This window comes from Catharus ustulatus, chromosome 2, assembly GCF_009819885.2.
Source record: "Catharus ustulatus isolate bCatUst1 chromosome 2, bCatUst1.pri.v2, whole genome shotgun sequence".
Taxonomy (NCBI): Eukaryota; Metazoa; Chordata; class Aves; order Passeriformes; family Turdidae; genus Catharus; species Catharus ustulatus.
In genome coordinates, this window is record NC_046222.1 from 119,041,418 (window position 1) to 119,069,035 (window position 27,618).

General features: G+C 40.8%; 1 protein-coding gene across 1 annotated transcript in view; it reads right to left on the reverse strand.

Moving 5' to 3' along the window:
* Window positions 1-1,662: 1,662 nt before the first annotated feature.
* Window positions 1,663-27,618, reverse strand: part of PDXK (pyridoxal kinase) — a 46,210-nt gene continuing 20,254 nt past the window's right edge. The window contains 9 exon segments of the mRNA XM_033051263.1: window positions 1,663-10,622; window positions 11,358-11,424; window positions 11,987-12,123; window positions 13,001-13,112; window positions 15,518-15,563; window positions 16,357-16,442; window positions 17,327-17,373; window positions 19,089-19,172; window positions 22,107-22,211. Of these exon segments, the coding sequence (XP_032907154.1) occupies window positions 10,510-10,622; window positions 11,358-11,424; window positions 11,987-12,123; window positions 13,001-13,112; window positions 15,518-15,563; window positions 16,357-16,442; window positions 17,327-17,373; window positions 19,089-19,172; window positions 22,107-22,211 (797 nt within the window). The 3' untranslated portion in view covers window positions 1,663-10,509.

Consider the following 27,618-nt stretch of genomic DNA (forward strand, 5'->3'; position numbering starts at 1 on the left):
GTGACCTCCTTTTTTTTTTCAGGAAACACTTTTTATTTTTTTTTTTTCTTTTTTTTAGGACATGTGAATGCCAAGTGTCTTGCATCAGATTCCCTGGGGTGTGTAGATAAATGCAGATATAGATAGATACAGACAGATACCACAGAATCACAGAATGGTTTGGGTTGGAAGGGATCTCAGATATCATCCAGTTCCAACCCCCTGCCTTGGGCAGGGACATCTTTCACTGTCCCAGTTGCTCAGAGCCACATCCAGCCTGGCCTTGGGCACTTCCAGGCTGGAGCTCTGTACATATCTCTGTATAAAACTGATGTATGCATCTCTCTGCCTTTGTGCACCCGTGTGAATTGATTATGGTATCACTGTTATCATGAATTTATAATTAAGTCACTGTTATAATTGCAGCTAATTCTATTGAGTCACTTTTTAAATGTTAGATTAAGAGTTGCTAACCCCTTCTGCACCCTTATCTTTTTGTATGCATATCCTTTACTCCCTTACCCTTCTGTATCTCTGCTCTCTGTGTAAATCATCCTAAACTGGCTATATTCTGATTTTCTTACATGTGCTTCATCCATGTCCTAAGTAATAGAGTCACCTTTGCCACTGAACTCTAATAAAAGATGCACTCTCATAAATTCATATTAAAACCTGCTTCTTGCCAACACCTTTGACAGTGGCTTAAATGTTCATTCTCACAGGGCTGTGAAGAGGGAGCAGCTTCAGCACTTTCCCCTAAAACATTCCAATCTTCCATTTTGTTTGTATGAGAAACAGGAGAAACAAACAGATGAAGTGGAAGCATTGGGCAGCTCCCAGAGCTCTGACTGCTGGTTTTGGAGAGACTTGGAATGCATCCCACGTTGGGAGTGCTGGGATGGAGGGTGCAGGCTCAGGAGAGGCAGTGAGCTGTGAGGGAGAGGTTGGGTTGCACAGCCCTTGCAGACAGTGATGATGTGGTTCAGAGCCTTGGAGTGAGGGGGATGAAAATACAGGAAATTTGTACTGAATGTTATTCTGTAGGAGAAATTTCTGGACCTTCATCCCTGTGGAAGATTTCAACTTCCCAGACACCAGCTGGGGATGTCATTCTGCTAAGGTGAGCAGATCTTGGAAATTCTTAACTTCTTATCACAGACACTCAGTGGGACAGCTCACAAAGATACCCTCCTAGACTTGCTCTCTGTGGATAGCAGAGGACTTCTGTGGGATGTGGTGATCTGTGGCTGCCTTGGCCACAGCAATCTTGAAAGGGCAGAGTATAAAATTTTCACTGTAATGAGAAAAATATTCAGTGAAATGAGAAAAAAAGAGTTGCTATCCTGGACTGCAGAAGAGCAGGGAGGTTTTCTAATGGAGTGCACTCAGAATCTGCTTCTGAGGGTTTAGGGAGCCCACAAATGCAGGTCAGACTTTAGGAACCACTTTTTAGAACCTCAGGAGCAGATGATTCCACTGGGGTTTGAGTCAAGCACGTGGGGCAGGCCAGCTTGGGTGGAGCTCAAGAGGAAAAATAAATGATGTGATCTCTGGAAACAAGGTCAGGCTTCACAGGAAGAGCACAGAGCTCTGCTCACATATGTAGAGAGAAGACCCAAAAAGTCAAAGCTCCATCAGAAATGAAATAGAAACATCACCAAGAGAAAAAACCAGAGATCCATGTTTAGGAAAGGAAATGTATTTTATTGAAAAAAAAAATTACATTTCACTTATACACCATGAAAATACTGAGTTGTGTCTTATTTTCATAAGAAGAGGTCAAGACTTGCACAAGAAAACCACATTCTTTATTACAGCATTACTCCACGAGATGAGGCTCTGGTGGCATCTGCACTGGGCATTTTCACTAAACAGTAGAGCAGGGCTAAATGTGCTTTGGGCAAAAACCCTAAATATTGGCCTCTTCCAGGTGCTACTACCCATTGTAGACATGGCACTCATTTGGTCAGTATTGAATTATTTCTGAATTAGAGACAAATCTCAGTCTCTCTACTCACATAGGTCCTAGGCAAATTCACAGCTATCCCTCCCCTCCATTTTTAACAATCTTGATTAGTTTTCCACATTCAGCCAGATAAAAGCATGTTAAAGCAGTGTATGGGCTGCCAGTCCCATCTCCCAGAAAGCAAGCAACACTGCAAGGGGATGCACTGCACTGCCAAACCCTGACAGCAATGCAGGATCGCTGGAAGGTGCTGAATTCTCCAGGGTTTCCTCCCAGCACTGCACTGCAGCCACAAGCCCTTTCCTCCCTGCCAAGGCTGTGTTCACATGCAGCACACACCAGTGAGGACACGTGCTGTACAATGCAGGACAGCAGGGCCTGCAGGTGGCATCCCAATGCCATCTGTCACAGCTGTGTCCCCAGGACTGTGCTCCAAGCCAGCTGTGACAGGCTCTGTCACACCTCTGAAAGCCCCTGGTGGACTAGAGACCTCTGGTGTGCAAAGCCTTATCAATCTGGCAATGAAAATCAGTATTAATGCCACATAAATTCCCTTATTTATGTACTGGTTTATTTATGCCATTTTTCCTTAAAGGGAGCAGGAAGGAAAAGAGCCAGACCTGGACAACTCTGACAGCATGCAAGTGCTGTGAAAACAAACCTGACATTTTCTCCACCTGGATCTCCCTGTTACATTCCCTATTTAGAGCACTGATTTATTCAATGCTGTTTTCTGCTCTGCTAGGCACAAGCATCACACAGATCATTAAGAACAGCCACACCAGATTTTTTAGTACTATAATATTTTTGTTGCATTGAGAACACCAAACTCTGATCACTGAATCACCAGCTCTTCTTTCAAGTACTTTGCTCACAAATATTTATTTTCTTTACCATTAACAGTGCAGCTCTGCAATTAGGTCCTGCTCACCTTGCTTTCAGGGAGAGAGGCAATTCCACTCTCCCTCATTCTGAGCAGCTGCATTGTCCCAGACCCTCTCTAGCAGCAGCATGGGCACTTATCTGCTTCCAGGATGAGGAGTTTAGGGAACTAAAGATTAAAACTTCAGGGATTTTGACTGAATTCCCCATTGATTTCAGCTCCTTCATGTCCCTTGTTATGGGGACAGGCAAATCAGTGGCAGCAGAGGTGATGGAGAGGAAGATTAGGGCACAGTTTTATGGTGTAGCTGAGACAGATCCACCACAGTAGCTGGTAATTCTCTCCCTTTATTTTCAAAAGCACAAAAGCCAAGCCTGAACCATCTGAGTAATGCACTTCTAGAGTCTCTTAATTGTCCATGGCCTGCAGGAGAAATCTAAGAGGATTACTCCGTGGCCAGGAAAGCAGGGGGCTGCACACCAGGAGCTTTTGGGTGCACACAGAGCTGTCCTGAACCACATCCCTGGTACAGCATTGCCCAACAAACCCGACAGCTCCCCCCTGACCTCAGCTCCCGCTTGCTCAGAGCCACTCCTCCACATCTCCCCAACAGGGGGATGCAGGCAAAACATCACTGCCACCACCATGGGGACACTGCACCCACAGATTCCCAGGGGAGGAAGAGCCAGGCACAACACATCCCCAGCACTGCTGTTCCCTCCCCAGCAATCCATTATTCATCTCAGTGACATTTCTCCTGCTAACTTAGCAAAGCAGAAATGCTGCTTTTTTGACACATCCAGAAATGGGGAACTCTCAGGAGAAAGACTCAGGGTAAATTCTCCTCTGCTTTTTGCAGTGGTGATTTATTCACAGGAGTGGCAAGGATGCTGCCACTTTAATTAAATGGGATATAGCAAGTGATGCTCAGTTTTGCCAAATCACCAAGGACAGTGCTCCAAAAACTCCTTTATGATGCAGACCCTTGTGCTTTTTACAGAGACCCTGAAGTTCAACCAGAAGAATTAATCTGGACAGTATCTGTTCAGTTGTGCTTTAGCCCTGGTCTCTCAGCCCTGAGAAACAAAGACAGTATGTTTAGCAAGATGAAAAAACCCTGCTCTGGTTTTGAACCCTGTGAACAGCTTTGCCTTCTGACTGAATGAGATTTTATCAGTAACTCAGCTCTCCTGAAGGGTATTTATGAACTCGAATTCAGAACAAACAACTGAAATTCTTCACGCTATTACAGCTGACAAACTACAAGGAAAAAATCTTTACTTTCCCCACTTGTCTATTCCCCTGTCAGTGCACAGGTTTGGCACAAGCTGTGGATTAGCCTGGTCAGGTCCATACAATGGGAACAAGCCATTTTTGTTCATCTCTTGGCTTGTCCATGTTGCTATTAAGCACTTTTAGGACCTCCCTGTCTTAATTAATTAAATAAACAAACCCATCCCCAATTTTTAACCTAACCTACATGTATTTGAAACTTCTTTCCCATGCAAAATTTCAGGCTTATGCCACAAAGCTTACCTGATTTTCAAATGGATAAGGTAGCAATATTTAGGGTTTTTTTGTTAAACAATGGTTATCTACCATCCTATTGCCTCTCTCTACAATCAAGCATACAAGCCTTACTGCAGGAAGGATACAACTTGTAATGGCCAACCAGAAAAAATACACAAACACTAGGAAGCCTACAGTTTCATCAGAAATTAAATTATTTGCTATTACACAGAACTTCATTGTTTTTCTGGCATAGAAGTTGTTGAATTACTACACACACCTCAAGGACAATCATTTAAGATGTGTAAACAGGTAACAGGTCCACCTAGTCAGTACAAAGCACCACACAAACTTTAAGTACATAGAAAGTTTGCTCATAAATATTTCTTTGTTTAACAATTCAGCACTAAAAAAATATTACTTAAAAAGGCATCTTTTATTAAGTTATTCAGTTTGTCCAGGGCTGGTGGGGTTGTACTATCCCTACTATATTACAGCCACCTGACTCTCTTTCCAAACCATTTTACTTCTCTGGAAGAAAAGGCTATGTGTGGCTGGGACCCAAAACTTCAGCACAATCTATAAAAATATAATTCTTTAAGACCTTCTGCTCACATCCTGAAGGCCTACTCAGCCAGCCCCCCAAATTCTGTTTCCCACCCCTACCACATTGCAAATAAAGCTTCAACATACACACACACACACGCACACACAGAGTACATAAATTACACTCTTCTACACACAGATTTTTTTCTAAACAGCAATGCAACCACGAGGGCAATAGGTAAGTGTGATTTCAGTGGTAACATATGGCACAGCCTTCTCATATTGCTGGTTTTCTGTCTCTGAATAATGTGCTGCCTTGTTCACTGCTCTGCACCTGGGGGGATTTGTCACCATTATTTGCACTGTGGAGGCACTGGGTCAGGAATGCACATCTAGGAGCTTCCCATCTGCCTCCAGCTCCTCTGCTGCCAGAGCAGTAAAAGCACCAAACTGGTGGCACTGGGGCTGTCACCTGGCACTGGTTTCCTGGTGAAGCAGATGGGAGTTTTCCTTGGCTGTTGAATACCACACCACATTCCTCCCCTCTGGGACATGGTGAGAACCAGCTGGGTCTCTCCTTTGCTCAGGGCACACTCCTCCAGTGGCTGACTGAACCTCGGGGATTTACCTGAAATCTGCTCCTGCATGCATGTATAAACTCACTGGTTTACTCACTTATTGACAATAATGCATTTTCCAGAGTTTTCATTTATTTGAAAGAGCTATTTTTGGGCTGTGATTGAACATCTCAAAGCTTAGTTTCCATGGCTGACAAATGTCTTTAATGGGCATGTTTTAGAAAGCTGCAGAACTGCTCAGCAGGCTCTCACTTACCAGGAACATGAAGAACATGTGCTTTCAGGAAGAACAGCTCTCTGGATATTTAATCCTGGGATTCTGAACAGGAGTGGAATGGCTACAGTCAATAAGCCAGCAAGGGGATGTAAAAGGGATGTGTTTCCCTTTATGAAGAAATATTTTAGTACCAGAGTGACCAATATTTTTAACATGTCTCAGCTTTTAAAAGCATTCTTCAACTGGACCAGAACCTTTACTGGGGAGAGGTGGTTTTCTTCTGCATAAATATAAACCAAAGCTCTCCAGGACAAAGTGTAATGACACAGCAATTCACTTTCTGCTCTCCTTAACCTGGGTCCCTGCTCTCCTCCTCCTGCAAACCACCACCCTGGCAGGGACACTGCTGAGTGATGGAAGCAGCTCTTGTTTCCAGAGGAATATTTGTTTCCCCCTCTACAGCCCTGTGTGCTCCACCCTGAACAGTGAAGGTAAAAACATAATTGAGTGCAGCTGAATACAAGAAGGAGATCTCAAAATGAGTTCTGGTTCTAATTCCAAGCCCCTCTTTGCAGGAAAAAAGATTACAACACAATGAGGTCCTACACATACAAGTGAGAGGAATGCAAGGGAGTGGTGCAGAATGCCAGCAATTTTCTTCCCATGAAACATCTTTAAAAAAATAAAAATTAGGACAAAGATGTTACTCACTTCCACATCCATAACTTACAGTAAGATGATTACAGGGCAGAAATGTGCTCTCTTCCATAACTACCCTTTCTCTATCCTAGGACATAACTAAGGAAACATTTAATTACATCCACTTTATTCAGCAAGACTATCAAACCATTCTTGTGCTGTTTAATTCTGAAATGATTAACATTTTTAAAAATAGGATCTAACAATTTGTGTGTGCACAGTATAATAAACGTAGATGCTTTTATTACAATCTTCCTTGCCACATATTTTAAAATAAAATTAATCAATACAATCACCATAACAGTCTCAGACAACAAGTTAACACCATCCAACCAAGACACAGTTAAGATACTCAAAAGGCAGTATGAGTAGCTGGAAACCTTGGTCCTCTGATTCTTTTGTATAACACATGAATTATAGATTTCTCCCCACTAGAGATAAAAATCAGCACACAAACATTAACAATTCATACTGCAGGTTTCTGAAGTGTTTCTATTGAGTGTGAATAGCACTGATTTTAGCACAATGTCTTTATGCACGTCTCAATTCTCAGCATGTAGAGACTAATCCAGGCCCAGAGTAGATGGTTTGTAAACAACTTTTGGTCTCTCCTGCACAGGTGACTCCAAAAACGAGTGGGTGGACTTGAGCAGTGGCCGCAGGTACTGCAAATCACTCCAGGAAAAGGGGATCCGACTCAAATTAATTCCAGAATGGAAAAAAGAATGTTAGGGAAGTCGAGTGGACACAAACACAAAGCCTTCACCCCTCCATGTGCTGCAGCAGGAGGAGCCTGGCACGCCTCTGACCTCACACACCTGGCACTGAAGCCACCAGGGCAAGTCCTGGACTGCTGGGTTACACCTCTCATGCTCTCAGGATGGCCAGGAAGACCCTCCATTATCACAGACTCCACTCTCTGGGCTAAAGTGCTTCTTCTCCTGTCATCAGTTAGGACCTAACCTAGTTTAGATTAACCTTTGGTCTTTAACTAAAGGTTTGCAAGTGAATCAGACAATGCTGGTCAGCATCCTCCAAGCCCCTAAATAAATAGTGGGCACTGACTGACTCTGAAACTTTCCAGCTGCATCAGACAGGCAGCAGGAACTCAGAAAAAGATACAGGTATTATATGCAGGAGGAGAGGAGGGAATGAAATATTAGACAGGACTGTGCTGAGTCTTTGAATTTTGTTCTGCACATGAGCTTTGTGCAACTCTAAGCAAATAAAAATGTGTACCTTGACATTCAAAAATACCTGTTAGCCTGCTGTGCCTACAAACATTAGCTACAGAATATATTTACAGGTAATTTCTGATGTTTGTTCCTGGCAAGAGATGTTAAGCCCAATTCTTCACTGAAGACATAAACCTGACCTAATTTAGATCAGGTCAGTGGGAGTTTGGAACAGGTATCACATGAGCAACCCTCAGGGATTCAAGCAGATGAAGTCAGCAGCTCATTGCTACAGGATCCAGCTACTGTGAAATAGGAACTTCTGCAAATTGAGCACATTAGTATGAATTTTTTTTTAAACATGGGTATGTCACAGATTCCAAGGAAGGTGTGAATTACTGAATGGATCCGTTCTTTGAAGAAGTGGGAGAAGATTACACCTGACAGGTATAAACTGCTCCAACAAACATATCACTTTGTCTTTTATGTCAAGATCATGGCTCATCATGGTTTACAATCAAAACCTTGTTTGCAAGGTAGCTCCAAGCTTCCCAAATTCCAAGCTTCTTTATTTCAGAGAGAACAGCCCTTGCCTTTCTCTCAATCCTCTTGTGAAGTCTCTTTATTCTAATGACAAAATAAAACTGTGCTGTCTCACACTTGTTAAAAGGGCATTGACTATTGTCTGTACAGGCAGGGAAGTTCAGGATGTTGATCCCTTCTTTCTAAGAGAATGGCAGGGATTATACACTTCCACATGAAACAGTCTGATTTTAAAAGATAAATAAACTCGTTTGGAATATGGCATGCAGCACTTGGTTAATCAATGTTAGAAACAGTTAAAATCCTGTTTGTGTTCAACTGTTGGAACATAACACCAGCTACAGTATTTAAATATCTTTGCTGAAAGCAAGGATCTCAAAGAGGTAATTGTCTTCCTGGCACAGCTGCCCAACAAACAGCAGCTTACCTAAAAAGGGGGGAAATACCAGCATGAGTATTTCCCAGCCCATCTGGAAGTTTTTGTTGCAGGGAGAACAAAATTTAAAAATCCAGCACTGCAAAGACAGGCAGTTCAATGTGCTCAGAGAATCATGGAATAGCTGAGGTTGGAAGGGACCTCTGGAGATCCTCTGGTCCAACCTCTGAGCAAGCAGAGCAGAGGGCAGTCATGCACCTGAGTATCTCCAAGAACAGAGACTCCACCACCTCTCTGGGCAACCTGTGCCAGTGTTTGAACACCTTCACAGTGAATTACATTTTTCTAAGGTTTACATGGATTTTCCTGTATTTCAATTTGTGCTACTGTCTATTTATCACTTCCTTGGGCACCACTCAGGAAAGCCTGGTTCCCTCTTCACTGCTTCCCATCAGACACTTGGACACACTGCCAAGGCAGTTCACATCTTTTTACAGGCTGGGTATCAGCCATGAGCTCATACCTCTGTCACTGACTGCTAACTTTAGCAACCAAAATTATTATTGCTAGAAAGTTATTTCATGACAGTGGTTACTAAAAACTGTGGCATCAGAGTCACATTTTGTAGATAAATTCCTGCTGATTTTTTTTCCCCCTAAATTCTCAAGTAACATGATTTTTTTTTCACCTGTGATGCTAAATGCAGGAGAGGAAAGCAATCAGAGATGCAATTTCCATCCCCTTATGCAGTCTGAGACAGGTAAAGCTCATCAGCTCCATCTGGATTTAACAGCACACTACACTTTATCTTGGGAAAAGAAAGAACACAGATCCCATAGACAGATCCTACAGAAGTGTGAGTGCCCTGTCAGCAGACCTGCCCTGCTGCTTTAGTATGTGGCTGTGGTCCATAGGACACTGAAATGATTAAAAATCCCATTTTGAAGCCTTATCAAGCAGAATTGTGCATTAACAATAATAATAATAATAATAATGATAATAATGATGTATTTCTGTAATCTCTAATTGGTGTTGCTTGCAGAGACATTTATGAACAAGTTAATTTTTCTACTTCACTGCATTTGGTAAACATGTGTAACTCATCCAGATCTGACTAAACCAAAAATACTACTTTTCCCACATTGCTTCATTGCTGAGGCTGCCAGCAGAGCTCACTGGTGTGAAATGAAGTGCTCATGTAGTTTGTAAGTACATCCACCCACGATGAACAAACCAAGGCAGCCAACTTCCAGGGTAAGAGCTGCTTTCTCTTTTGCCCTTAGTTAAAAGAGAATCAAACCTGGCCTCAGAGGCCATACTTCTAACCAGTGCTACTGAATAAAGGCATGGTCTTGTTCATGAAGATGTTTTTGGAGCAGCTTTTGGAGGAAAATCATGCGGGCACCCGTGGACACGAGAAATAAGCAGCCGGAACCTGCGACAACCAAAACTGTGCAGCTGTTCATGGACAAGAAACAGGAGCAGAGATCAGCAACATGAATGACACCTCAAGGTCACTTCAGAGTACTGAACATGCCAAACATCTTCAAAGTACCCCTACACACAACCAGAACTGTGTGTGTAGCTTTAACCCTGCTTAGTTTCATAGCAGCTGAGATACTGAATACCAGAGTAGGTAACCAGGTACCTCCAGGAAAAGGGAGCATGGAGCCAGCTCCATTGGCACTAGATGCCATCTTGAAATACATTTTCCAGTCAGTCAAGCATTCCATTAGCAAATTCACATCTACAGTCTTTGGCAAGGCAGGAACATTGCTCTCTTGCCCTGGGTAATCACATAGACTAAGTGAATCTGACAGACATTGGGATACTTGGGAATATGCTTCAATGCACACTAACTGTTCTGTTTTTAAAACTGAGCAAGGCCAGCACATATGTTTGAGAGTGGATATCTGCCTATGCTGGGCACTATTTCATGAAAGTCAGGTTTCTGTCACAGATCTAAGGCAAATATTACAATTTACAGGAAAGAAATGAGGACATCGATACATTGTGCGTTATTGGAGACGTGGAGCCTTTATAACACGGTGGCTTTCACTATGATCTCTGGGTTTTCTATGTCCTTTTTGCTTTGGACCATTCTCAGTTCCAGCTGGGCTGAGTTTGGTTTGTTTCCTTCTCCAGCTTGCACTAAAAAGATGACATCAGAATGTCATTAAAAACAGCAGTATCAAAAGAAACAAGTCACATTGCTCTGTTACCCCACAATTTTCTCTGCTTTCCTCCCTTCCCCATTCTCCCTTGCTGCTCCCTGCTAAAGGCTTCCAAGGTGGAAAATCCAGCTCAGCACTGTGATTTCTCATCACCACTGTTCCACACTTCTCTCCAGGAAAGAAACATAGCTCTGCTGGTAATTAAGAAGTCACACACACATGTTCAGAGAACCCACAGATTTCTTTAAGAACTGAAAGATGGGAACTCCAAGGGGAGAGAAGCTGAAAAAAAATCGCTCCTCACACTGGCCAACACAGCAAAGAAAATTATTAATTGATAAACCTCTCTCAGTGCTAAACACACACTCAGAGGGTCAGTGGGTGAGCTACACTGAAGCAGGAGCTCTTTGGCACACCAAAGCCAGCATCTCCTCAAGTTGTGCTGGATTTGCAGAGCTGAGTCAGGCACAGTCAGCACCACTGGCACCAACACAAGCTAAACAGTGACATCTGCAGTCAGCTCTCATAAAAAATGGGCTTGGAGACTCAGCAGGGACATGCAGACAAAACTACCAAGCTCTCATTCTGAAAATTCTCTGCCTGCTTCTGCAGTGAGGGGATGCCTTTAGTCAGGAAACCCAGAAAGCTCCTTGAAAATTTCTTCTGATGCCAATCCAGACAGAACACGGGAGTGAGGTGTGGATGAATTTACCTTTTGCACTCTTAATGGTCCTTTGCAGAACATGCTGCATGGCTGACACAGTCTTTTCACATGCCACCTGCATCAACACAACATATCCAGGGTTTAGTAAAATTTCTGCTACCTACTTTATTATTACTTAGTAGTAATTAAGATTATTTCAAAAACACTGCTATTAAGAGAAAAACATGACTGGCAAAATAAACATGAAGACAACTATGCAATGCAGAGTAGGGGAATTTATTTTTTTTAAACTTAATTCTCCCCAAACAGGTATTAGAAATCATAACTGTATCAAGGATTCTATGTCCTTAAGGGAAAGAAACAGAAAAATTGATTTGAGAAATTATTTTCAGTGCTTATCATGAAGTGAGGATAAAAAAAGTAATTATAAACGTGCATGTAGTCTGTCTCTAGAAAAAACAACATCTTATTTGACAAAATTAGAAAATCAATTTAACTGAGATATGACCATTTACTGTCTCTTCTGGCAAAAGGGAAATTCTGTGGCTTTTTCTCTGAGGTGAGGGAAAAAAACCAAAACAGAAGACAGTATTTAAATAAAGTCACAGATCAGTTTTTAAAAAACTGAAGAGAAACAAGGTCCCAACTTGCAGAGAAATGAATAACTTCTCTCCCACCTTCAAATTGTTTGGGTGCTTGTGTGTCCATGCCAGAAGCATAGCAGCAAACAAGTCTCCTGTTCCAACAAAGACAGCATCCACTTTAGGAGACTCCACCCGAATTCTTTGTGTTATCCTGGTACCATCTGCTTTAGCTACAACACAGATCCACAGTTAGTGACAGACCCAGCAACTCATACAGTATCACCAGAATTTTAAATGAAGTCTTTTTAAAAGTCATAATCAGATTTTAAATTCCTTTGCAGTTTGGAATCTAAAGGAGTATTGTGAACTTTGTACTAGCTCTTTTAAAAGGCACAGCCTTCCAAAACTTGGCCATCTTGGGATAGCATTTACAACTTCTGTACTGTACATTGAAGAGGGAGGAGGGAGCTACCACCTTCATTTCTCATCCCTCATAACTGTGCCCTTTTCAGGTGGAATGTGTGACAGTGAACACACAGTTAATCCTGGGGAGGGTACAGAAGGGGATTCACAGAAGAAGCAGAAGGGTATTTTATAACCTGTCAAGGGAGGAACAATCTGCTAACAGGACAGTGGGACTTTCCAGAAAAGCATTCAAACATGCCCAGTTCCTGTTCTGTATCACTACCAGGGGCTGTAAGAGTCCCAATAAACCTCACCTAGGACATCCTCCTCCTCTGCCCAGGAGCTGAATGGAAGCTCAGGCCTGGGCACAAGCATCCCTGCCTGAGATATGGTCCAGATATTTCTGTACTTACTGAATTTTCCAGATTAATCTCAGACATGGCTTGCCTCCCTAACTCTGGGCTGTCACTGGGACCTGTCTGTCCTGCTCACCTTGCTCAGAGGTTTGTGCCCAGAGGTGGGGACAGAGCCCTGCCTGTGCTGGGATCACCCTGGAGCAGCCCCAGCCCTGCCATCACTGCAGGACAAGGGGCTCACTTAGGAATCTGTGCTCCTTCCATGCTCTACAGATGGAAATAATTCTTCAAGTAGTAACTGCAAGCACACAAGGGAGCACAGGTAAGGAAGGAGTTCTTGACTTACTTTTCCTGTGGCTTCCCAGAGCAATCAGGTAGTCATTTCCTAGAGGTGCCTGTAGATCTGAGCTTGTGATCACCACAGTCTCTGGTCCCATGGCATGGAGCATATCCATTACCTTTCAGTGTGCAAGAAGGCAGGAATCAGTGACTGCAACATGTGTTGATTAAACTTTCATTCACAGTACTGAGGATTTTTAACAAACACCTTATTTTGGCATCTTTGGTAAAGAGAAAAAAAAAATCTCTATTGAAATAGTCCACTGGAATTAGGGGCATTACTTTGAAATAGGGCAATAAAAATATCCACATTTAAATGTACACAGTTGTTAAAATATACAAGCATTTCTGTCTGTGTTATCTTTGGTGCTCCTCTGGAAAGAATACTCTGTTTCAGCTGTGATCAGAATTTTTGCCTGCATCATGTTTTTCAGAACATATTATCAAAAAGATAAGAGAATAAATATACAGACACACGCACCTGAGCTGGCATCTTGAAGCATTTACTATAAAGCCAAAAACTCCAAGACACAAAATCTTATTTAGCTACTACTTTTAGAGCTATCAAATATTAAAAAACCTAAATCAGAGACACAAGTGTGTCTATCTCAATCTTCTTTTCTCATTCTGTTTCAACCCCCAAACTACAGCTGTAAATTATATACCTTTGCACATGTATTTCCACTCTGTGTTCCTCACTCAAAATCATTAATACTCAACTTCTGACATCACAATTGGTTGTTACAGACAGAAGTGATTTTAATTTCACAGAAAAAAGAATGACTTCAATAATGAGTTTAGTATAAAACATGGATAAAATATTAATTCTCCTAGCAGAGTTTAACTAAAAACCCTCTCAGGCTAGCTATGACTCATGAGCAGCTGAATGATAAGGACTTATTTCTGCAATTTTTTAATACTTCATTGCTTTTCTTTCTTGTCTAAGCCTCCAAGTTTCTTCAGCTCTCAGATGTCTTTGCACAGACATCAGCTGGGTTTTGAAGAAGCAGTAAATCCACCAGCATACACTGACACAACCAGTCTGTGCAGTAATATTAAACTAAATTTCATTTCTCAGTCACAATTCACCAGGATCCTAATCTCTACTACTTCTGGCTGTAGGACTTAGTTCTTTCTATGTTAATATTACATAATACTTAATTTTATATTACAAGACACTACTGTCATCACAGGTGTTATTAAGGAAAGAAAAGCAAACATGAAATCATGGGAATCAATGCCACAATTCCTACCACCTTTAAGGGGGACAAATTCCAGCATGGATTATTACTCAGACCCATATATGACATGCAGCTGGAAAGACAGATTAAAATACAGCATCCTGCAAACAACTTCTTTAAAATGTTTCTATTTCTAAGTATGATTCCATCTCCTTGGGAGAGATTTTTTTAAAGCCCATCACAAATCAGAGCTATGGCATAAATCAGTCACCAGACTAACTGGCCAAACTGTTCAGCACATGCAACTCATGTTTGCAGCTGAAATATGAAAATCTAAAACTAATGGCTGCTCAGCTAATTCTGTTCTTCTCAAGACTGGTTCCAGTGGTGAGGATGAGAACACAAGAACTGAGTTGCAGATCTCAGTCACTAGCACGAAGCACAGCTCATGCTCCCCACCCGGCACAGTGGGGTAATGTAAAACTGGGAAATTCAGAGATGAGATCTCTGTAGCTGCTTCCTGCTGGGAAGTGATGGTGACCAACCCGTGTTGTCTGACGTTGCTACAGCAAAAAAACAACAAACATTTGGGCTCACAGACCCCCAGCTACTCTCCAGGGTGCCACTGCAGCTGCTGCTTGTTTAAAGATTTTGTGTTCTTTTGAAGTTCAAAACCAAACTGGAGGGAATAACATTAGTTCATTATGAAAGCACTTGACTACCAAACAAAACAAAGAGCTCAGCCCTTCTCAAGACATCAATAAAACTGTATTTCTATTTTGTCCTTCACCACCAAGCCTTGCAGCTTTTTATTTTCTTCATTTTGTGTGAAAGGGCAAATCTTTACACCTTGATGCAATATATTTGCAGGCCATCTATCAGCTCTATATGGCAATGACAGCAGCAGTTAACGCTGTGGATTTATCTGGGGGAATGAGGAAAAGCTGTCCTCACACTCAGCAGTGCTGAATGTGGACAGCAGAGCCCCAGACAGGTTCCTAATGCCTGGGGTCCCCTGGGGATTTCACCCCACCCAAGTAATATCCACAGAGCTGGCAGTGTCTGGGTGTTTGCCACGTGTGCTGCTGCCACTCCTCCTTCACTGCAGAAAGCAAGTTCAGAGAGATGTATTTATTACCATTGTAACCCCTTTATCTGCAGCTCTTTCAGGAGGTTTCTTTGGAATCCTGACACTAAAATAGGAAATATTTTGTGCCTGAAGTGTACAAACTTTAATGATAAACACATGGAAAGGACAGAGGCCAGAGTGACTCCAAGGCTGCAGCAGTGCAGGCAGGAATGCAGAAAAGAGGAATCACACATCCCACCCTTTGCCTACTTACCTCCAGTGCATCTTTTTCTGTGTAAATCTTCCTCCCTGTGAGTAACCTGAGAACGAAACAGAAACCTTAAAAAGGCAAGAGTTCTGCAGGCAGTGACTGTTTGTTTGTCCTTTCAAAGGAGGAAAGCTGGGACTGCAGCAAACAGGCCAAACCCATCTGTAGCTCCACGGTCTGCTGGACCAGACCTGTGTTTGTTAAAGGCTACGTGCACAGACACACAGTGCTGCTCAACTGCACTCACACCAGTGCTGCCCTGCCTCCTCCAGACATCCCTGCACCACAAAAATTCCCTCACAAGTGTTTTCTCTCCCTCCCCTCAAGGGGACAGCCTGTGCTGCACCACCACAGATTATCTCCTGACCAAAGGGTCACAGCTATGCAGACAGATAGGAGGCATTTAAATTTAGTTCCTATGAGGTGTTGCCATGGTGGTATTTCTGAATCTAATTTTGGGGGTGGAGGGGCTGAACCAAACCATTTCATTCTGATATTCCTGCACATAATAAAAGATTTCATAGTAATGGGTAAGGATGGGGAAGGCACTTTTTTAACCTGCCCTAGAAACAGGCCTCTGGTAATAACAAGAAACAATCAGGAAAATGAGACACTGGAGAAAACAGTGTCTTTTCCTCACATAACTCCTGGATCTTTTATTGGTTTCAACATGCAGCAATTGAGTTTATCTGAAAAACACCACTTGAAATTAACAGCTAAAACCCAAAACCCAACACATACATACATAAGGCACTACAGTGAGACAAATAAAATTAAGGGGGTACCAATCTTCTCTGCATTTTTTCCACAAGTTTATTTGGCTAGAAAAGGAAATAAGCACTTACTCAGCTTCAAACTGGTTAGGAGTGATTATATCTGCAACAGGTACAACTTTGTCCCTGTAGACTGGCAGGAGATCCTTGGGCACATACTGGGGAGAGAAAAAACAGTGTCAGAAGTTGTCTGCAGTGTCTGAGATGTGGGACTGCAGCTCTCCTTCCCTCAACCAGCACTCCTGCTGCCACTGAGTGACCTGACAGCTCCAAGCTCTGCAACTGCAGTGGCAGAGCATCCTCCAGCTGGGGACACTGTCACCAACAGCCCTTCCTTCCCTGGAGGTGATGGGAAGCACCATTTTTAAAGTAGATGCAGCTAAACTGGCAGCATTAAAAGGAAATGATGCCTGGATGAAGAACTTTCAAGTTCTCTCCCCAAGTTGACACAGCAGCATAAGGAAATAGTGTCCCAGCTCACTCATGTCCTTACCTCCAAACCAAACTATTTTGTTCCAAAATTTTTGATCAAAAATGAATGTTTTTTTTGTCAGTGTGCAGCCTGGCATTGGCACATGGGACCTTTCTGTCACTGATCACAGCCCAGTGCCAACAGCTGTCAGATCCCACATGAAGTAAGTCATCTTCATTTATGTTCCAGGGCTGTGTCAATTCCCAGGATGACTGACAAGGATGGCAGCCAGGCTACCAGCCAGAGCACAGCTCCTGACAGATGATGAGAGAGCTCCAGAGAGACAAGGGTGGGCAGCAGGGGGATATTTTCCTGTGGACAGGGTCTCTATACCCTCTGTGGTCTCAGGAGAGAGCCAGAAATAATCCCAGGGCTGGGCAGCTATCATCTTTTTCAGATACTAATCTCATTCAAAACCAAGAAATTTAATTAAACTTACTTGATGCTGAGATTTAAAGCCACACTTAGGTAAAACACATTTGTTTTGTTGTTTTAAACATAAAAAATCTTTATACATCTTTTTATAACAAACATTCAGTACACAGAGAATCCAAACAGAAGAGTACTCACCATAGAGCCTTCTCCATTCCACTTGTCACCCATCACTGGATCACATACTGGAAAAAAAATTAGGTTTAGAAATAGGGTACAAAGGTATAAAGACCCTGGTGGGAGGGAAAAATTTTAGGTAAATTAGTGGCTACAGAACAGCACTGAGAACCTTAAAACTTACACACTCTCACAGCTCTTGTAGCACACTGAAATTTGTATCTGGTGGCTGCCAATTTTGAATAGGTCAAGTGGCTTAAAAAGTTGTCTGGAATGGTAGTATGGAGGAGAGAAGCATGGGAGAAGCTGACAGCTCTGAAAAGAATCCTAATTTTACTTGGGTGTAAAAAAATGCATGGCAAATGTACACACCAAAATGCTGTGTGTATAGTAAAGAAAATATTATAATGAAACAGTAAGAAAATTCATGCCAGAGTACTTGGTGAATGATATGAACACATGTTTGGCACAGGTTCTGGATCACCAGCAGCATTAATAACACATTCCAAGTGTCCTCAGTGAGGATGGAATTGCACTAGCATTGCACTTCAGAAAGGAACATTGTTCATTATATTTAAAGATCTTTAAGCAAGATCAAAAAGAAACACAAATCCAAAGATATCAAATCAATGTCAGTATTTCAGGAAGTTTCTAGGAGTAAAAAGAGGGCAATTTGTTTTACATTTTAAAAGTATTTTCTTTATGTTGTAGGTCTGTTTATTCAACATAAAAGATCTTAGAAGCCTCGCTGTGATCTCTCCACCTGACCACTTCCTTCCTGTTCTACTTTCTGTTCACATTCCAGAACAGTCTTCAGCTTTCACACAAGGCTAATGAAGAATGTGGCAATCCAACAGTGTAAATAAAGCCTAAAAAACCAACAAAACCCAGACAAGATTTCTCTGCTATGTTTTGCTAATTAAGACTTATGCTTTGTTAATTTTAAGTCAGGTATCACTGTTCAGCACAACACCCTGCAAATCCTGCCAAGCATTTCCTGGCCACACTTAACTGAGCCTGAAGATGCCAGCTCAAACCATCATTCCCAGCATTTTATCCCACTAAATCCTCACTGACTTTGCCCTATCACTCTGAAAGGGAAGGGAAGGGAAGGGAAGGGAAGGGAAGGGAAGGGAAGGGAAGGGAAGGGAAGGGAAGGGAAGGGAAGGGAAGGGAAGGGAAGGGAAGGGAAGGGAAGGGAAGGGAAGGGAAGGGAAGGGATCTTTTCTCACAGGTTGAAGCCTGATGTGACATATCAGTGACAAGAGATGCTGAAGCCTCTTGCTCCCTGGACAGCCCAAAGGAATATTAGAAAGCACCAGAGCTAAAAAAGCCCTGGAGTTCGGGGTAAATCATGACACTTATGAGGAAAAGTAGGACATTTCTGGGTTGTTACATGGAACCATGGCAGGGCAGCATGGGAGAGCCTGTCCTGCTTTGGTTGACTTGGAAATCAAGGAGAGGCTTCACCTGTCAGCACACACAGCCCTGGACTAGCAGCAGCTGGCTGGGATTTTTATCCTTTCCTGGACACAGATAACCAGTCCTCAAGGCACACTCTCCTTTGGATGGCATAATGCAAGAAACACACTGGAAGGTAGCAAATAGAAAAACCCAACTCCCTCAACACCTACAGCTGAATGAAACATCCCTGGAGGCCCAGCTGGCCCCAGAACAGAGCAGAAATGTTGTGTAACATCACAGCAGTGCTTCCATCCTAAAAACTGAAAATGATGAGCGTGCTCAAAGAGGAGGCAGAAAGGATTATAATGCACATCCTTACCATACACGAGGTTAGAATTCTGCTGCTTCAACTCCTGGACAATATCCACCACCATTGCAAGGAATGATGTGTCTCTTGTATACCCTTTCAGAAAAAAAAATAAAATAAAAGGACACCTTTGAAGTCCAATTTCATGAACACTTTTGCTGGTTTTAGTTTTGGACAGGAATGCTGCATACTTCTCATTCTTTGGATAAATTTTTAGAATATTTTTAGAACAAAGGCATTTCAGTAGCTGTCTCAGGAATAATAGGTTGGAATACAAATTCATACAGTGCTTGCACAACTACAAGTATAACCTTAAAAATCCATTTACTAAGAATGTTGTATATGAAAGGCTTCAAATAACTTCAAAATGCTTGAACATATATAAACAAAGGTCAGGCTAGAAGGAAAAAAACATTCCTTTTAATAAAAACAGTATTTTGATCAATATTATTTTTCATGCAATAAACAGGATTTTTTTTACATTCCATAGACTTTTCTCATGCTCTGTCTTGAAACAATTTTTTATTATTAATAGTGTTCATGCTGATAGAGTCCAACACGTTATTGCAATAGAGATTTAATCTTGGTAATTTCAGAGCAGTTTCCAAAATACCAATAAAGTTCCTATTTTTCAGGTTTAACAGTGAAATAAACTGGAAATAAGTTTTTACTCTATTTCAAGGGTCAATCACAATGCTAGCACCACAATATTCTTATTTAATCATTAGTTTCTAAATTTTATAGATGTTTCTTAATTTATATATTACTGTATTAACTTTTGTTACAATATTTATGAATTATCAATTTGATTTTAATTTATTGTAGTTAATTTCTTGGGAATGGTGTTGTGCAGGGCCAGCCCAATATTTGTCAGTCCCTTCCAACTCAATATATTTTTTGATTCTGTGATTTAATACTATTATTTTTAGCAAGGTAGCATTTTTCAATGTCCTTGGAAATGTCCACTCTAATAAAATATTTTAAAGTACATTTTTAAAGTGGATTTTGGAGATTTTTTTAAACTTGAAAAACTGTTAAGTTCTTGGGTGCTGCAGAGAAATTGAGAAGATTGTTTGCCAAAATGCAGAATTTTATCCATGAAATGCTAAGAATCAGTCAAAAGAGTCAAGAAAATTTTTTTAATGACCTATAATGGCAGACTGGCTGGAAAATAACACTGAGTTTGATTAGAGGTGTTTAAAACAGTTACACTGAACTGCAATTTCCCTCTTCCTTGAGTGTCTTACTGTAAATGAAACAGATACAAAATCTACAAATAACACAAAGTCCTTTGTATAACTGGCCTAAAGATAATAATTTTAATCTCAGCTGAGATATCTACAGTCAACAGAATTAACAGTCAAATCTCACCTGCTGATAAATTGCTTTTCAGTGTTTAAATAATCATATCCAGGTTGGTTGAAGTACAAAGTATTTGTGAACTACAGTGAATATCTGTTTGAAATGAAAAATCTGGCTTTTGGCCCTCAATGAAAAAAAAAAAGGATTTTAAGTTCAGCCACATTGCAGCTGAAGACTACAACACAAAAAGCATTATTAGATATTCAGAAATTACTGTTCTTTCTACCCATGCCTTCTTTTTGTTCACACTGAAAATGGCTGCAGCAAATGAGATTAAAAAAACCAACTTGAACACACAAAAATCCTATTTTAAAATACTTTTATTAATCAATATTCCCCTTTTCTCTGAAATTCCCTTTTGCTGAAGACTTCTATTTTCCTTTTACCATTTTTAATTTCTTACATCCATTTTGCCAATGACAGGAAAGTAGTGTAGAGGTCTTTTCCAGGAGTTGGAAGGGAAATAAAAATTTAATATTCCAGCTAAAAGAATACTCAAATATTATTTATAAATTTTGCACACTAACATCTCCTGAAAATTCCTACAATACAGTGTGTTTTTCCTGGAATGTCATCTGTGTGAGTTCCTTCCAGGAAAGAAAGGGTGTTTATCTATTTCTCAATGACAAAGAACCCATTTATGTCAAAATTAATTTCTTAACCTTAGTTCAATCTATTTGTTATAAAAATTTGTGTGTATTTTTTATAATCTATTTATTTTGGAGATATTCCTTGAAAAACCCCTGACAATAATTCTTTGGACATGCCACACCCATGAAGCCAGAATGACTGCTTTGGAGTTATAACTCATGCAATTAAAATTTCCACTTTTCCCTGTGTATAAAGAATTTTCCTACATGTGGAACCCATGAAATCAATCAAATCTGGTGATGTATTCCTGCTTACCTTTCAAAAGTCCCTGTTCACTGCTGTAAGAAATTGATACTGTTATCCAAACCAGATGCACAGCTCTACTGAGGTGAAACCTGATCAGTAACCTACTTTTGAGAAGCAGGAATTGGGTGAGAAGAAATTTTTAATGAAAACTTCTTGCAGAATCTCTCTTTTTAATGAAGTATTCTACAAGCAGTTCTCTTTGCCTGTATTTATAAACACTTAGTTTATAAGTGGTTATAAAGCACAGGAATACACTGCAGAACTGTATTCACTCAAATGACCTACACAGTAACAAGAGTAAAAAAATCAAGATATATGACAGTCAAAACTCAACTCTACTCATACTTTGCTCACTGTCCAAAGCAGTAAGCCTGAAAGATCAATTAAAAAAATAAAGGACAACTGTTTACAAAATCATGCTGCAGTACCACAGAGTGCTAATACTGAAGAAAAGAAGAAAAGGTTAAACTCATGACTTCCTAATTAATTTAAAAATAATACTTTAACATTCCTCATCCTTGTTCCACTAGAGGCACTCCCAAAATATTAAGTGTGCCTGTACATGCCTGGTCTGTGCAAGTCTGTAAATTATACAATTACCTACCCATTTCCAGCCTCCTGGTTGTTCCAAATTAAACAGCATGAGCCAGTTCAGACTATAATATACAGGTGAAATTTTAATTGCTTGGTTTGCAACAAGAAGGGATATGTTTTACATTTCTTTCCCCTGTTTACACCTCCTGGGAACTCCAGGGAACGAGCTGCTCTTACCTGTGAGCACATAATCGTAGCGGTTGACTTTGTTCAGCTTAAGTCCTTCATAAAGTTCATGGAGCTCGTCTGAATTCAACACCTGACCCTTCCAGTGGGCATAGCCTGCAAAGCAAACACCAGGTCACTTTTCCAGAGATGGATTTTCTGTTTCAGATCACACATGATACACGTGGAGGGAGCACATCAAACATCAGCACCAGGAGGATTTTCACCTCCTCTCCTGTGAAATGCTGCTGCTAAACAGTTTATGTGCCAACTTCTCCTTAGCACCTCTGCCTCCCAAAGGAACTGGAGTGACTACACTGCAGTCTGAGTGTCTATTTACCAGCAAATCAAGCTGGGCACACACCAGCTCCTGCAAGATTTCTCATGGAGTTTTTGCAACTATCCCTTTCCTGTGTGGAGGAGAAAAAAACATATATAACAGTATAATGCTTTAGATTTTACTGGAGGAGGATGTCAGTATAATATATTTTTGTTATTTTATACTATATATATAAAAAAGGAAATACTGACAGTTAGATGACAATCTTAACAGGCTTACAGATCTGCCTGCACCCTTCAGATACAGCAGCCACTGGGACCTGCATGTCACAACCAGAGTGACACAGCAGGACACTGCCATGGATGCTCCTTAAATGCACAGTGTCACCTGACAGACTTTCTTCCAAAAATAGCACAGCTTCAGTGTTGAGGATCCTGGAGCAGGAAATGAGTAACAGAAAGGCACTACAAACAGATAAACAATATCCACATACTCTCATCCTTGAATGATCTCTAAGAACTACAAGCAAATATGCTCAGCTGAGAGAAGCAGATGAAAGGTGGAAGTTACTTGGGATAAACTCAACTGATTTCAGGAAATAGTGGACCAAGGTCCATGGCAGCCAATTCCAAGGGGGAAAAAAAAAATCTCTCTTAACAAAATCTGAACATTTGTTGAAAAATGTAAATGCACCTTGCACCTTGTCATCAAAGCCTCCCCATCTAGATGGCACCAATCACTCCTTTGTATGTAAAAATGAGGCTTCCTCCAGGATATTAGATGAAGCATCCACAATTTAACTCCTTCAATCTCCACAAATTCAGAGTTTGTTAAAAAGCTTATCTTTTTATGAACTAGAATTAGGAAAAGTGAAAGGTTAAGGGAGGTATGTTCTCCTGCACCTCCCCTGGTAAAGACAATGGTATTTTGTTTGTTTAACTTCTGCTCTCACAGTTAGAAAACTCTGTGATGAAAACTGTTGGCTTTGATTATCACTCTAAACTGACTTATTAGAGTGGCTGTCAAAAGGTGCCTAGAGCCTGGGATAAGCACATTTTTCAGTTTTCCTTCTTATGAATGCAAATACACCCACGGTATGGTGAGCAGATGGATCATTTTGCTCTCCTCAGCTCACAAAGGCCAAGCCTCTAAAACACGAGTCCCTGCCAGCTGGCTGGGGCCTGACTCCCTCCCAGGAAAATGCTTTTCACTTTGAAAAAGTCCCTGTGAAGAAAGGGACAAAGTAAGGGATTTCTGTAGTTTCATTGCAACACCCACCCACCTTGGCACAGGCACAGCCCCAAGTATATGAAGAACCCCTGAGTGAACACAAATCCAGTATTTGGTTTATTTAACACAAATGCAGGTATTTGTTCTGTCACATCTGCAGCATCACAGAGAAATAATGTGCCCTCTCCTCTCCCCCAGCCTCTGTAGCACTGAAAAGGGACACAACAGTGTCCTTCCATTGTGGGTGCACTTTTCATCCAGAATCAAGGCAAAAAATGTTGGCATTTATCTTAAAAATAACTCTGATAGATTGCTCCTGGACACTTTCAGGAGCTATCCTTACACAGACCCTGTAAATTCACTGCTTAACCAGAAGTTCACCTTCCCTTCAAGCTGTCTAAAATGGTCATTGCACAGGGTTCATGTTATACTGATCCTCCACTGAGAGAAATAAATAAAACTCAACTTTAGGCAACAGCCCAGCTGCTGAAGTTGGTGTCACCCACATGGGGTAGGGACAGTGTCTGAACTCTGCAAAGACTTCCACAGGCAACTTGAGGATCCTTTTAATTACCTGGTAATGGGTAATACAACCTAAAGTCTCACTACAGCCCTAGGGAAGCTCTCAGGGAAGTCCCAGTTATTGAAACATTAAAAAAAAAGGAGAATGCCTTCACTGCAGCTGCAGAGAACTGTGATGTTGATAGGAACTGAATTATGTTCACATAATAATCAAACCAAATCAAAACTGGCAGCAAGATGGGAACCCCCTACGACCTTTCCCCAGGATAATTTCATGTAACATGACAAAAAAGAAGGCAAATCCCATGACCTGCATTTATCCCACTTTCCTGGCAGAATGTAACACAAAAAGTAGAAAGACAAAAAGCCAGTTACTCATGCTCAAAAAGGGTTTCATGAACTGGAGGATGAGGTCCCAGGATGAGGAACTTCCTTGAAAGGGGAAAGGCAAAAAGGAAGAAAGTTGAGTCTTCCTTGTTTTGGGTACAAAACCACCAAATAATTCCCCTGCTGGTCTGAGAGAGCAGAGAACACTGCAAATCATGACACAGCTCTTCAAACTCCACTTGGCTCAGCCTGCATTAGTCTCCCACATCTGTAATAATTTTAAAACACACATATGACCATAAACACTTAAACAGCCTTATACCCCTTCTGTCTGTGTTATGATCTTTTATTGCAATTACATGTTAGCTATTTGCTTTCAGCAGATAAGGCAATGATAAACAAGTGAGATACAATGCCTCATGTCACTAAAATAATGAATGTATTCATCAGTCTCCAAGGAAATGGTTCATTCATATGAATATAAATAAATAAATAAAAAAACACAAACCAAGAGAGGCAGCTAATGCTTCACCCAAAATGAATTTGCATACTTGCCTTGCTCTGCTTTTTTTTTTTCTTTGGAGTGTATTTATAATCCTCTTAATTACTTTTAAAAACAAGGATGAAAGAAAATGAAAGTACCAGGCATATCAGAAGGAAAAAACCCCAAACCAACTGTCCAACACAGCAAAACAAAAACAACCTCCAATTTTAGTACAGCAAAGCATGTAAGATTCTTTTGTTTTCCAACCCAGAACATTCTGTTCTGAGGTTTGAGTTCCTCCTGTGGTGCTCCCTGCAAAACTATTCCAAGTGCCTCCAGTAACAAAGAATTTCACATGGGAAAAAGGAAGAAAGTTGGAGTGTTTATGCTCATAATGGACAGGCAATCTGGGCCCAGCTGTGTCACAAAATTCACATTGCAAACTCCAGCAGCCACCCTGGTCTGAACACATGACTCACCTGTAGCTACCAGGGGCCTTCAACAGAACCAGAAATCAGGTATACCAAATTCCCCAGGTGGATTGTTTTATAGCTGGTCATAGAGTGGGAGTAAAAATGCCACCAGTGTCAGCACAAGGGGAGATCTTTTCTTTCTGCCCTGCTCACACAGGGGTGAATGAATCACCTGGGTGGGCAGACTGTGCAGAATAAGACATAATTGTAATTTCTCATGTGCTAGACCTACCAGCCAACCCAACCACCTACTACACACCCACTAAGTGGAAGTCAATGTGCTCAAGAATAAAGGAAAAGTAACAAAAAAAACCCAGGCTATTTCTTCCAGAGCTGTTTCAAAGGGTAGGATTTGGATGGCAGAGTAAGCACATTATTGCTTAAAACTAACCTACCAATGAGAAACAAAACTGGAAATCACTGAACAATTAAAAAGACGCCTCCAAAAAATCAATTATATAATTAAAAAATAAATGTGGAATATTTATTTTTGCACATCATATGAGGAGTTGCTTCTGCAACAGTATATTAATATAGGATAAAAGCACAGTCTTAATAGGCTGCATGATGACAGCTTCAATCTATTTGTATGTGAAGCATGATGCCACTCAAGTGTGAGTCACTCTAATCACTAAAGTTCCTCACGAAGCAACACGACAAACTGTTCTCCAGGGGCACTGATTCAAAGCATATTTTCCAAATTTCAGGATGATAAGAGACTAAAGAAAGCTGAATTTTCTGAGCAGGAGTCAGCAGAAAGGAGGCCTGTGGTACCTTACTAATTTGTAGACAGGGCAAAAAAAAGAGCAATTATGATTCACCAAAGGCTGTTAGTCATAAATTCTCTCTGCATTTTATTTGCTGCTAATCCCAAATTTAAAAAGAGGGAAAGAAGGAAAGAAAGTATACCATGTCCAAAACCCCACACATTCTTCTACCTATGCTCCTTTGGCATTTTTTCAGAAAGCAAAGTTCACAGCTAGATTTTGAAGGAGGAGTTTGTCCTCCAGCTTTAATGGTGATGACAGAAATGCTTCTGTAAAATTTTGTTTTTATAGGAAAATCAAGTTACCTTCACCCATTAACCCAGCACACAATACCTGCAGGACAGTGCCAGACACAAGCTCTGCTTCCCAAATCCACCAGGTTGTGTGTGGTAAACTTTGGGATTTTGTAACAGATTTAGGAAAAAACCAAACAAAACAAGAAACAGAATCAAAAAAAACCAAACAACAACAACAAAAAAAAAACCCAAACAAAAATGTGACTCCTAAACATCAAGAATTGTTCCAGTATTTCAAGACTTGCAGTATTTGAGATAATTTTTAGGTTTGGGATACTCATTTCAGTCTTCTTGTGGGAGGAGGAATCACTAATTTATTGTTCCTTCCACTGCCTGCCAAACCTTGAAGGAAACACTGGTAACCTTTCCTTGGCTGTGATACTATTAAAAACAAATTTTAAATTTTCTCTCTTTTTTTGTTTTAAGAACCTGGTCACCCTACTGTTAATGTTATTTTCCCACCTTCAGGACACTTCAGTTTATGGTCAATAAAACCTCTATCAAGCTCTTTCAGTGCTCTATAAAGCTGATTTAATCTTGAAACAAGAAAGCCAACAAACACCACATGCTCATGCATTTCAAGCACCGAATAATTTGACATGGAAAAATTGCTTAATTTCGGGAAGATTACAACAGTTTTACCCAGCTATTCAAACTAAACAACAGAAAACCCCAAACTCCAAAACCAAATACATTCTTTAAATAAACAGAAGTCTCACCTAAGTATCTTTGAAAAACATAAGAGAACCTTTGCACTGTGCCAAAGGGTACAAGCAAAATAAGCAGATTTTTGCCTAAGCCAGGAAAGGCCTCATTCCCTTCCTTAATTATTACCTCTTCTGTGCCTCTCCTCAACTAGCAGAGATAGATTCAAGCCACCTTTGAAGTATTATTTTTTTCTTCCCAAGGTGACACTAAATTCCCTCCACGACAGGCATCTGACAATCTTTTGAAAGCTGCATCAAGTTCAACAGAGTAAGATCCTGAAGTTCTGTTCCAGAAGTTAGTAGTAGTTTATTAACTCATAATTTATATCCCATTTTTTATAATCTCATGTAGTTTATTAATAGAGCTGTACCAGTAGAGATACTAGAAAAGTACCTCAACTTTTGCCTTCTTTTTTGTCCAGAAACACTTTTGCTCTT